The 12,539-nt window shown below is 39.7% G+C and overlaps 1 protein-coding gene across 1 annotated transcript in view; it reads right to left on the bottom strand.

Moving 5' to 3' along the window:
• The window catches only part of fzd4 (frizzled class receptor 4), a 52,884-nt gene extending 44,324 nt beyond the window's left edge, over positions 1 to 8,560 (bottom strand). Inside the window, exon 1 of the mRNA XM_061925867.1 lies at positions 8,236 to 8,560. Coding sequence (XP_061781851.1) covers positions 8,236 to 8,532 — 297 coding nt within the window. The 5' untranslated portion in view covers positions 8,533 to 8,560. The remainder of the gene's footprint in view (positions 1 to 8,235) is intronic.
• Positions 8,561 to 12,539: the final 3,979 nt, after the last annotated feature.

Below are 12,539 nucleotides of genomic sequence, written 5' to 3'. Positions count from 1 at the left end.
AATACTGCCACAATTCATAAATCATGGTCCCAATAACATTGCATCTAATAGAGAGCCAAATACTAGAGTCCGTGAACATTGCTCCAAAGTCAGGATTTTTTGTTGATTTAATGTGCATACAAAAGTCTTTTTCTCACAAAGTGTCGACTTTTTGCTTACAGAATTGGGAACAATTTCTCATATTCTTTCTGTAATATTGCAATATTTTCTCGTAAAATTGTGACTTTTTTAATGTAAAGTTATTACTTGTTAATGCAAAATGGTGACATTTGTCTTATAAAATTCTGACTTTTCTCACAATATTACCAATTTTTTGTTGTTCTTGTAAAATAGTGACGTTTTTTTGAGTAAAATTATGGCTTTTGTCATAATTTTGCCAAGTAAAATTCTGATTATTATTATAATATTGCCAAAATTTGTAAGTTTTCTTATAAAATTGTGACTTTTGTCAAGTAAAATTCCGACTCTTTTCATAAAATTGCCAACATTTTAAGCTTTTCTTGTAAAACTGCGACTGTTATTGAGTAAAATTCCAACTTTTATCATAATATTGCACAAATGTTCAGTTTTTCTTGTAAAATTTTGACTTGCGTTGAGTAAAATGGCAACTTTTATTATAATACTGCCACAATTCATAAATCATGGTCCCAATAACATTGCATCTAATAGAGAGCCAAATACTAGAGTCCGTGAACATTGCTCCAAAGTCAGGATTTTTTGTTGATTTAATGTGCATACAAAAGTCTTTTTCTCACAAAGTGTCGACTTTTTGCTTACAGAATTGGGAACAATTTCTCATATTCTTTCTGTAATATTGCAATATTTTCTCGTAAAATTGTGACTTTTTAATGTAAATTATTACTTGTTAATACAAAATGGTGACATTTGTCTTATAAAATTCTACTTTTCTCGCAATATTGCCATTTTTTTTTGTTGTTCTTGTAAAATACTGACGTTTTTTGAGTAAAATTATGGCTTTTGTCATAATTTTGCCAAGTAAAATTCCGATTATTATAATATTGCCAACATTTTAAAGTTTTCTTATAAAATTGTGACTTTTGTCAGGTAAAATTCCGACTCTTTTCATAAAATTGCCAACATTTTAAGCTTTTCTTGTAAAACTGCGACTGTTATTGAGTAAAATTCCAACTTTTATCATAATATTGCACAAATGTTCAGTTTTTTTGTAAAATTTTGACTTGCGTTGAGTAAAATGACAACTTTTATTATATTACTGCCACAATTCATAAATCATGGTCCCAATAACATTGCATCTAATAGAGAGCCAAATACTAGAGTCCGTGAACATTGCTCCAAAGTCAGGATTTTTTGTTGATTTAATGTGCATACAAAAGTCTTTTTCTCACAAAGTGTTGACTTTTTGCTTACAGAAGTGGGAACAATTTCTCATATTCTTTCTGTAACATTGCAATATTTTCTCGTAAAATTGTGACTTTTTTAATGTAAAGTTATTACTTGTTAATGCAAAATGGTGACATTTGTCTTATAAAATTCTGACTTTTCTCACAATATTGCCAATTTTTTTGTTGTTCTTGTTAAATAGTGACAGGTTTTTTTAGTAAAATTATGGCTTTTGTCATAATTTTGCCAAGTAAAATTCCGATTATTATTATAATATTGCCAAAATTTGTAAGTTTTCTTATAAAATTGTGACTTTTGTCAAGTAAAATTCCGACTCTTTTCATAAAATTGCCAACATTTTAAGCTTTTCTTGTAAAACTGTGACTGTTACTGAGTAAAATTCCAACTTTTATCATAATATTGCACAAATGTTCAGTTTTTCTTGTAAAATGTTGACTTGCATTGAGTAAAATGACAACTTTTAGTATAATACTGCCACAATTCATAAATCATGGTCCCAATAACATTGCATCTAATAGAGAGCTAAATACTAGAGTCCGTGAACATTGCTCCAAAGTCAGGATTTTTTGTTGATTTAATGTGCATATAAAAGTATTTTTCTCACAAAGTGTCGACTTTTTGCTTACAGAATTGGGAACAATTTCTCATATTCTTTCTGTAATATTGCAATATTTTCTCGTAAAATTGTGACTTTTTTAATGTAAAGTTATTACTTGTTAATGCAAAATGGTGACATTTGTCTTATAAAATTCTGACTTTTCTCGCAATAGTGCCATGTTGTTCTTGTTAAATAGTGACGTTTTTTTTTAGTAAAATTATGGCTTTTGTCATAATTTTGCCAAGTAAAATTCCGATTATTATTATAATATTGCCAAAATTTGTAACTTTTCTTATAAAAGTGTGACTTTTATAACTGTCTTTTCATAAAATTGCCACATTGTTAAGCTTTTCTTGTAAAACTGTGACTGTTATAGAGAGAAATTCCAACTTTGAGCATAATGTTGCACAAATGTTCAGTTTTTCTTGTCAAATGTAGTAAAATTACGACTTATTATAATACTGCCAAAAATCTAAATTTTTCTTGTGAAATTGTGACATTTTTCTTGTGAAATTCCAACTCATTTTTCACAACAACCTTTTTTTATATTTGCATGGTATGTATATATTATTAATGTTGTAAATACACTTCTTTATATATCTAGAAATGCTGGTCCTAAAAAGGTAGGCATTTTTTCAGAGGTCTCAAGAAGGTAAGAAATACAAGAAAGTGTGTGTGTGTGTGTGTGTGTGTGTGTGTGTGTGTGTGTGTGTGTGTGTGTGTGTGTGTGTGTGTGTGTGTGTGTGTGTGTGTGTGTGCGGGGGGCTAGGAGGGGGTGTTGGCCAATCTTACAGGGCAATTTTGAGCAGAGCAGTTTGCAGGTCTTGTCCTTCTGTCCGCCTTGCACACACAAATGTCCTCTGAAGAACTTTGTTTACCCGTCCAAAAACGATATCGATGTACGTCGCGATAGACTCGTAATCGATATCAATAAAAAAATGTGTTGGCTAGCAGAAGTATGGAAGCAAGGTTGGTTGCATGAACAAAGGCACTAGCTCCTTGTAACCGAGCAACGCAGGAAGTGATCACGTGACACGCTGACAGCCAATCAGGTGACAGTATCAACTATCACGTTTACTTGATTCTTTGCATGGAGTGAGAAGAGGAAGAAATTGTGGATAAAAGAGGAAAAGTTTTAGGGTTTTGTCAAAGGGACCGGAGTCAGACCAATGTGGTCTGTACATGATGCAAGGTGCTCGTCCCCACCAAGACCGCTAATATTAGCCGCGCTCACCCTTTAGAGCACAGCTGTAACTCCCTGCCACTAAACCTGCAGAAAATAGTTCTTCTCAGGTTTCTCTGTGTTTACATTTTCACACTTTGCACTATTTTCTTACAGTTTATGAAGAATTTCTGACACATTCCTTCATTTTAAGAGCTTATTAATAAGTGATTTTACTATTTTGTTGACATTGTTTGTTTTCCATGCTTGTGTCGACATTTCCTTTCTGCCTTGAGGGATTATAATCAGGGGAAGTTACATTTCAAATCAAATATTTTATTCTCCTCTTCTCTTATTTTCCATTAGTCATAAAAATATCAATAATTATCGATATTGACCGATATATTAATCATTTTTAAACAATTAATGCATAACAAAAAATAATTTCCAAAGTTAAATAATAATAACAGGGCAAATTAATGTTACACAGACGTTATTTCCTGGCATTAAGCCTGCAGAAAATAGTTCTTCTTAGGTTTCTCTATGTTTACATTTTCACACTTTGCACTATTTTCTTACACTTCATTTTAAGAGCTTATTGTTAAGTGTTCAATGCGATTTTACTATTTTGTGTTTTACAAGCTTTTAACTAGATCTCACACTTTTAACTAGATCCACTAAGGATTTCAGTTCAACTTCAGCATTGGAGCATCAGATGAATCAGATGAAAAATGTGGGAGTTGTGGAACTTTGTGAAGTGAAGTGAATTATATTTATATAGCGCTTTTTCTCAAGTGACTCAAAGCGCTGTGAAACCCAATATCTAAATTACATTTTTTTTTTAAACCAGTGTGGGTGGCACTGGGAGCAGGTGGGTAAAGTGTCTTGCCCAAGGACACAACAGCAGTGACGAGGATGGGGGAATAAATTATTTTTTATTTTATTTTTCCCCTGGGGGAATTAGGACCCAAGCAGAATTCCACTCCCCCTAGCCCACATGTGTCAATACGCAAGGCACGGGGGGCCAAATCTGGCCCGCCCCATTATTTTATGTGGCCCGCGAAAGCCTGGAAATAATATGCATTAACTAGATGATTCCCGCTTTTCCCCAAATTTTTGGGAAATTCCCTTTTTAAATCAATGGGATATTCTACTTGGGGCGGTATAGCTCGGTTGGTAGAGCCGCCGTGCCAGCAACTTGAGGGTTGCAGGTTCGATCTCTCACACTATTAACTAGATCCACTATGGACTGGACTCTCACTATTATGTTAGATCCACTATGGACTGGACTCGCACTATTAACCAGATCCACTATGGACTGAACTCTCACACTATTGACTAGATCCACTATGGACTGAACTCTCACACTATTAACTAGATCCACTATGGACTGGACTCTCACTATTATGTTAGATCCACTATGGACTGGACTCGCACTATTAACCAGATCCACTATGGACTGAACTCTCACACTATTGACTAGATCCACTATGGACTGGACTCTCACACTATTAACTAGATCCACTATGGACTGGACTCTCACTATTATGTTAGATCCACTATGGACTGGACTCGCACTATTAACCAGATCCACTATGGACTGAACTCTCACACTATTGACTAGATCCACTATGGACTGGACTCTCACACTATTAACTAGATCCACTACGGACTGAACTTTCACACTATTGACTAGATCCACTATGGACTGGACTCTCACACTATTAACTAGATCCACTATGGACTGAACTCTCACACTATTAACCAGATCCACTATGGACTGAACTCTCACACTATTAACCAGATCCACTATGGACTGGACTCTCACACTATTAACTAGATCCACTATGGACTGGACTCTCACACTATTAACTAGATCCACTATGGACTGAACTCTCACACTATTAACTAGATCCACTATGGACTGGACTCTCAGACTATTAACTAGATCCACTATGGACTGAACTCTCACACTATTGACTAGATCCACTATGGACTGGACTCTCACACTATTGACTAGATCCACTATGGACTGGACTCTCACACTATTAACTATATCCACTATGGACTGAACTCTCACACTATTAACTAGATCCACTATGGACTGGACTCTCAGACTATTAACTAGATCCACTATGGACTGAACTCTCACACTATTGACTAGATCCACTATGGACTGGACTCTCACACTATTGACTAGATCCACTATGGACTGGACTCTCACACTATTAACTATATCCACTATGAACTGGACTCTCACACTATTAACTAGATCCACTATGGACTGAACTCTCACACTATTGACTAGATCCACTATGGACTGAACTCTCACACTATTGACTAGATCCACTATGGACTGAACTCTCACACTATTGACTAGATCTACTATGGACTGAACTCTCACACTATTAACTAGATCCACTATGGACTGAACTCTCACACTATTAACCAGATCCACTATGGACTGAACTCTCACACTATTAACTAGATCCACTACGGACTGAACTCTCACACTTTTGACTAGATCCACTATGGACTGAACTCTCACACTATTGACTAGATCCACTATGGACTGAACTCTCACACTATTGACCAGATCCACTATGGACTGAACTCTCACACTATTGACTAGATCCACTATGGACTGAACTCTCACACTATTAACTAGATCCACTACGGACTGAACTCTCACACTATTGACTAGATCCACTATGGACTGGACTCTCACACTATTAACTAGATCCACTATGGACTGGACTCTCACACTATTAACTAGATCCACTATGAACTGGACTCTCACACTATTAACCAGATCCACTATGGACTGAACTCTCAAACTATTGACTAGATCCACTATGGACTGGATTAACTAGATCCACTATGAACTGAACTCTCACACTTTTAACTAGATCCACTATGGACTGAACTCTCACACTATTGACTAGATCCACTACGGACTGAACTCTCACACTATTAACCAGATCCACTATGGACTGAACTCTCACACTATTGACTAGATCCACTATGGACTGGACTCTCACACTATTGACTAGATCCACTATGGACTGAACTCTCACACTATTAACTAGATCCACTATGGACTGAACTCTCACACTATTAACTAGATCCACTATGGACTGGACTCTCACACTATTAACTAGATCCACTATGGACTGAACTCTCACCCTATTGACTAGATCCACTATGGACTGGACTCTCACACTATTAACTAGATCCACTATGGACTGGACTCTCACACTATTAACTAGATCCACTATGGACTGGACTCTCACACTATTAACTAGATCCACTATGGACTGAACTCTCACCCTATTGACTAGATCCACTATGGACTGGACTCTCACACTATTAACTAGATCCACTATGGACTGGACTCTCACACTATTAACTAGATCCACTATGGACTGAACTCTCACACTATTAACTAGATCCACTATGGACTGGAATCTCACACTATTAACTAGATCCACTATGGACTGAACTCTCACACTATTGACTAGATCCACTATGGACTGGACTCTCACACTATTAACTAGATCCACTATGGGCTGGACTCTCACACTATTAACTAGATCCACTATGAACTGAACTCTCACACTATTAACTAGATCCACTATGGACTGGAATCTCACACTATTAACTAGATCCACTATGGACTGAACTCTCACACTATTGACTAGATCCACTATGGACTGGACTCTCACACTATTAACTAGATCCACTATGGACTGGACTCTCACACTATTAACTAGATCCACTATGAACTGAACTCTCACACTATTGACTAGATCCACTATGGACTGAACTCTCACACTATTAACTAGATCCACTATGGACTGAACTCTCACACTATTAACTAGATCCACTATGGACTGAACTCTCACAGTATTAACTAGATCCACTATGGACTGAACTCTCACACTATTAACTAGATCCACTATGGACTGAACTCTCACACTATTATGTTAGATCCACTATGGACTGAACTGTCGCACTAATGACTAGATCCACTATGGACTGGACTCTCACACTATTAACTAGATCCACTATGAACTGGACTCTCACACTATTAACTAGATACACTATGAACTGAACTCTCACACTATTAACTAGATCCACTATGGACTGAACTCTCACACTATTGACTAGATCCACTATGGACTGAACTGTCGCACTAATGACTAGATCCACTATGGACTGGACTCTCACACTATTAACTAGATCCACTATGAACTGGACTCTCACACTATTAACTAGATACACTATGAACTGAACTCTCACACTATTAACTAGATCCACTATGGACTGAACTCTCACACTATTGACTAGATCCACTATGGACTGAACTCTCACACTATTGACTAGATCCACTATGGACTGAACTCTCACACTATTGACTAGATCCACTACGGACTGAACTCTCACACTATGAACTATATCCACTATGGACTGGACTCTCACACTATTACCTAGATCCACTATGGACTGGACGCTCACACTATGAACTAGATCCACTCAACGTTTGCCTTGCCCTGATGTGCGATCTGAGCCGAGGATGCCGTCGTGACTCGTGCAGCCCTTTGAGACACTCGTGATTTAGGGCTATATAAGTAAACTTTTGATTGATTGAAGTTGGCAGACCCCGTCAGCGATCCTGTTCTGTCTCCCTGTAATGTTTGATCCTGTTCTGTCTCCCTGTAATGTTTGATCCTGTTCTGTCTCCCTGTGATGTTTGATCCTGTTCTGTCTCCCTGTGATGTTTGATCCTGTTCTGTCTCCTTGTAATGTTTGATCCTGTTCTGTCTCCCTGTAATGTTTGATCCTGTTCTGTCTCCCTGTAATGTTTGTCTGCTTTTGTGCTGAAAATCTAAACGTCCCCTCAGGGATTATTCAAGTATTTCAAATTCTGATTATAAAGAAGCTCTTTTTCCCCTTTCGCGCGCGCACGCAGCAGCCACGGCTATTTGCATCCCTAAAAAAAAAAAAGTGCGCGCGTGCACAAAAGAGTCGTCCGGCAAATCTGCGTCCGTCCTAAACTCCAAACCGCACCGGACGCGGCGTGCGTGCGTACCTTGAGCTGGCCGGAGCAGCCGTACTGGATGAGCGGCGTGAAGGTGGTCAGCTGCAGCTCGGCGTCCGACTGCAGCACGTTGCCCACCAAGTTGGGCATCTTGGTGACGTTGTAGCCCAGACCTTGGCACATGCCGATCCGGATGGGGTCGCAGGTCATCTCCTCCGCCTCGTCGCCGAAGCCGCGCACGGCGCTCGGCGCCAGGAGTCCGGACAAGAGCAGCAGCAGGCTCGACACCATCGAAGCCCGCATGGCCAGACTCGCTCTCTCCGGACTATCCTGAAAGAACCGCGGCATGCATATATCCACGGGAGGGGGCAAACAAATCCCACGTTAGCGTGAGTAGTTCCAGTGGGAGTCCGTGGGTCGTCCACGCTGCGAGTGGCCCGGCTTCTAACTTTATTGTGTCTGAGAGCGCAGACTATTAAAGCCGTGCACTGCACTACTGGCCAATCAGAGAGCACCACTTGCCGTTTCTGACCAACCACAGGCCGCGGGGGGCGGGCTCTAGTGTAAAAAACCTTTTTTTAGTCCCTCGCTGCATTCTTTCTCTTTTCCTTTCTTGCGTTTCACACCTGTTTCTCTACTTTGCTCTTTTCACTTTATTTGGAAGGGAAAAAGTGCTCAAAGTAGTAGAAAGTAATACTTCTAATGACCGAAAACTGTGTGACGATATGAATGTTGTATATACAGTGGTGGTCAAAAGTTACGTAGAACATAATGCCATACTTGCAGGCCCGGCCCTAACCAATCTGGCGCCCTAGGCAAGATTTTAGATGGCGCCCCCCCCACATCGGCAGTGAACTGTATATACTCACAAGAAACCAAATAGCTTTGTCTTTGACCTTTTTTTTACTTAAAGAAAGCAAATTAACAATCAGAATAGTTAACAAGATAAAAGGGGGACGGCGTGGCGCAGTGGAAGAATGGCCGTGCGCGACCCGAGGGTCCCTGATTCAATCCCCACCTAGTACCAACCTCGTCATGTCCGTTGTGTCCTGAGCAAGACACTTCACCCTTGCTCCTGATGGGTGCTGGTTAGCGCCTTGCATGGCAGCTCCCTCCATCAGTGTGTGAATGTGTGTGTGAATGGGTAAATATGGAAGTAGTGTCAAAGCGCTTTGAGTACCTTGAAGGTAGAAAAGCGCTATACAAGTACAACCCATTTATTTATCATTTATCAAAAAAAAATACGAATAAATAAATGAAGATAAAAAATGAATATATGAAATACAATATTTTTTACATACATATTGCTTAATTAACATTAATGATGTGCACTTTAACAACTAGGCTTACAACTATACCTAATATATAAAGGGGTGGAAAAGTGACTATTACCTGCAGGGCAAACATTAGCTAACCAGAAGGCAATAACAATGTAAACAAAAAACACCTGCTTAAAAGATCTAATACAAATGTCCCTGAGGAATGTAAGGTGGGAGTACAGTAATTACCTAACGTTACATTATTATTTTCCATAACAATTTAAGCCCCCTCCACAATATTAACCCGACGTTAAAACAGAACTAGCTATTTATTGATTAGCAATTGCCGAATCATGTAACATTAGCTTAATGCTAAAAAGCCAGGTTACTATCACATTCTGTAACAGACAAATAATTTCATGTAGGCGTACGTTACCTACCTGCTACCTCTTGTCTTTTTCTCGTTTCTACTCCTCTTCTTTTCTCTTTTTTCTTCCCTGGGCACCTGACAGCTTTGGCCGTTTTGACATCTCTTGTGTTGATTTTTTTGATGTGGTGACGTCCAAAAAGACTCATGATACGGGAAGGGAGGGGGCGCACCGTGCGGGGGGGGATGTTGTAACAAATAATATTTCTATTAAATAGGCTTTACTTTGCATTTTAATTAACGTGGGATTATTTTTTGTATTTAGAAATAATAGTAACAACTTTTTTTCTCTTTTTTTTTTTTTTTTCTCCAACATTTGTGGCACTGGCGTGGCGCCCCCTGATGGACGGCGCCCTTAGCATTTGCCTATACGGCCTATGCCACGGGCCGGCCCTGGTTGTATATACAGTGGTGGTCAAAAGTTACGTAGAACATAATGTCATGGCATACTTGCCAATAGGGATGTCCGATAATGGCTTTTTGCCGATATTGTCCAACTCTTTAACTACCGATACCGATATCAAACGATACCGATATATACAGTCGTGGAATTAACACATTATCAGGGCCGGCCCGTGGCATAGGCCGTATAGGCAAATGCTAAGGGCGCCGTCCATCAGGGGGCGCCACTCCAGTGCCACAAATGTTGGAGAAAAAAAAAAGAAAAAAAAGTTGGTACTATTATTTCTAAATACAAAAAATAATCCCACGTTAATTAAAATGCAAAGTAAAGCCTATTTAATAGAAATATTATTTGTTACAACATTACGCCCCCCCCCCCCCCCCCGCACGGTGCGCCCCCTCCCTTCCCGTATCATGACTCTTTTTGGATGTCACCCGTGCGTGTTTTTCGTTTGTACTTTTTTGCTATAGTCTTTTGGTTTCATAGTTTATTCTCCGCCACTGTGCGCGCTTTTCGTTTGCACTTTTTTTTAATATAATAAATAAATCATGTACCTTCATTCCCGTCTCGCCCGTGCCAACTTTCCGTTGCATCCCGGAAAAGCAAACACCCAAGACCAAGTCATGACAGTAATGAGTCCAAACGTGGAACAGGTGAAACTAATGGGGTAATCATGGAAACAAGACAAGGGAGTGAAAAGACAGAAACTAAAGAGTCCTATAACTAAACAAAACATGACTTAAAACAAAACAATGATTACACAGACATGACAGTATTCCGTTTATATTTACATCTAACACAATTTCCCAACTCATATGGAAACGGGGTTTGTGTTAGTTTCATTATAATTATTATACAAAATAATACATTGCAAAAATCAGTTTGAATCAAGAATCACGTTGGATCGTCAACTCTAGTACCGTATTTTCCGCACTATAAGCCGCCCCGGGTTATTAGCCGCACCTTCAATGAACGGCATATTTCAAAACTTTGTCCACCTATAAGCCGCCCCGTGTTATAAGCCGCGCCTACGCTGCGCTAAAGGGAATGTCAAAAAAACAGTCAGATAGGTCAGTCAAACTTTAATAATATATTAAAAACCAGCGTTCTAACAACTCTGTCCCAAAATGTACGCAAATGTGCAATCACAAACATAGTAAAATTCAAAATAGTGCAGAGCAATAGCAACATAATGTTGCTCGAACGTTAATGTCACAACACACAAAATAAACATAGCGCTCACTTTCTGAAGTTATTCTTCATTCGTAAATCCTTCGAATTCTTCGTCTTCGGTGTCCGAATTGAAAAGTTGGGCGAATGTGGGATCCAAAATGGCCGGTTCCGTCTCGTCGAAGTCATCGGAGTCAGTGTCGCTGTTGTCCAGCAGTTCTGTGAATCCTGCCTTCCGGAAAGCTCGGACCACAGTTGTGACCGAAATATCTGCCCAGGCATTTACGATCCACTGGCAGATGTTGGCGTATGTCGTCCGGCGCTGTCTCCCTGTCTTAGTGAAGGTGTGTTCGCCTTCGGTCATCCATTGTTCCCACGCCGTTCGCAGTCATGCTTTAAATGCCCTGTTGACACCAATATCCAGCGGTTGGAGTTCTTTGGTTAATCCACCCGGAATGACGGCGAGTGTTGTATTTGTGTGCTTCACTTGTTTTTTGACACCATCTGTGATGTGGGCGCGCATGGAGTCGTATATCAACATGGACGGAGCTGCGTGAAAAAAGCCACCCGGCCTCTTCGCGTAAACTTCCCTTAACCACTCGCTCATCTTTTCTTCATCCATCCATCCCTTCGAGTTAGCTTTTATGATGACGCCGGCTGGAAAGGTCTCTTTTGGCAAGGTCTTCCTTTTGAATATCACCATGGGTGGAAGTTTCTGGCCATTAGCATGGCAAGCTAGAACCACAGTGAAGGATGACTTCTCATTCCCTGTGGTGCGAATATTCACCGTACGTGCTCCCGTTGTATCAACAGTGCGGTTCACAGGAATATCAAAAGTCAGTGGAACCTCGTCCATGTTGATAATGTTCTCTGGCCGGATCTTTTTTTCAGCTATCTTGTTTTTACAATATGCACGGAAAGTAGCCAGCTTTTCTTGAAAGTCTTTAGGCAGTTGCTGTGAAATAGTAGTCCGTGTGCGGATGGAGAGATTGCGTCTTTTCATGAACCGGAAACACCAAGAAGCACCACCTTTAAAATCATCCAGGTGAAGTTCGCTTGCTAGCGCTGTTGCCTTCATTCGAATAGTGATGGTGCT

The sequence above is a fragment of the Nerophis lumbriciformis genome, linkage group LG30 (genome assembly GCF_033978685.3).
Source record: "Nerophis lumbriciformis linkage group LG30, RoL_Nlum_v2.1, whole genome shotgun sequence".
In the NCBI taxonomy this organism is placed as follows: domain Eukaryota; kingdom Metazoa; phylum Chordata; class Actinopteri; order Syngnathiformes; family Syngnathidae; genus Nerophis; species Nerophis lumbriciformis.
This window is presented reverse-complemented; position numbering and strand designations above follow the sequence as displayed.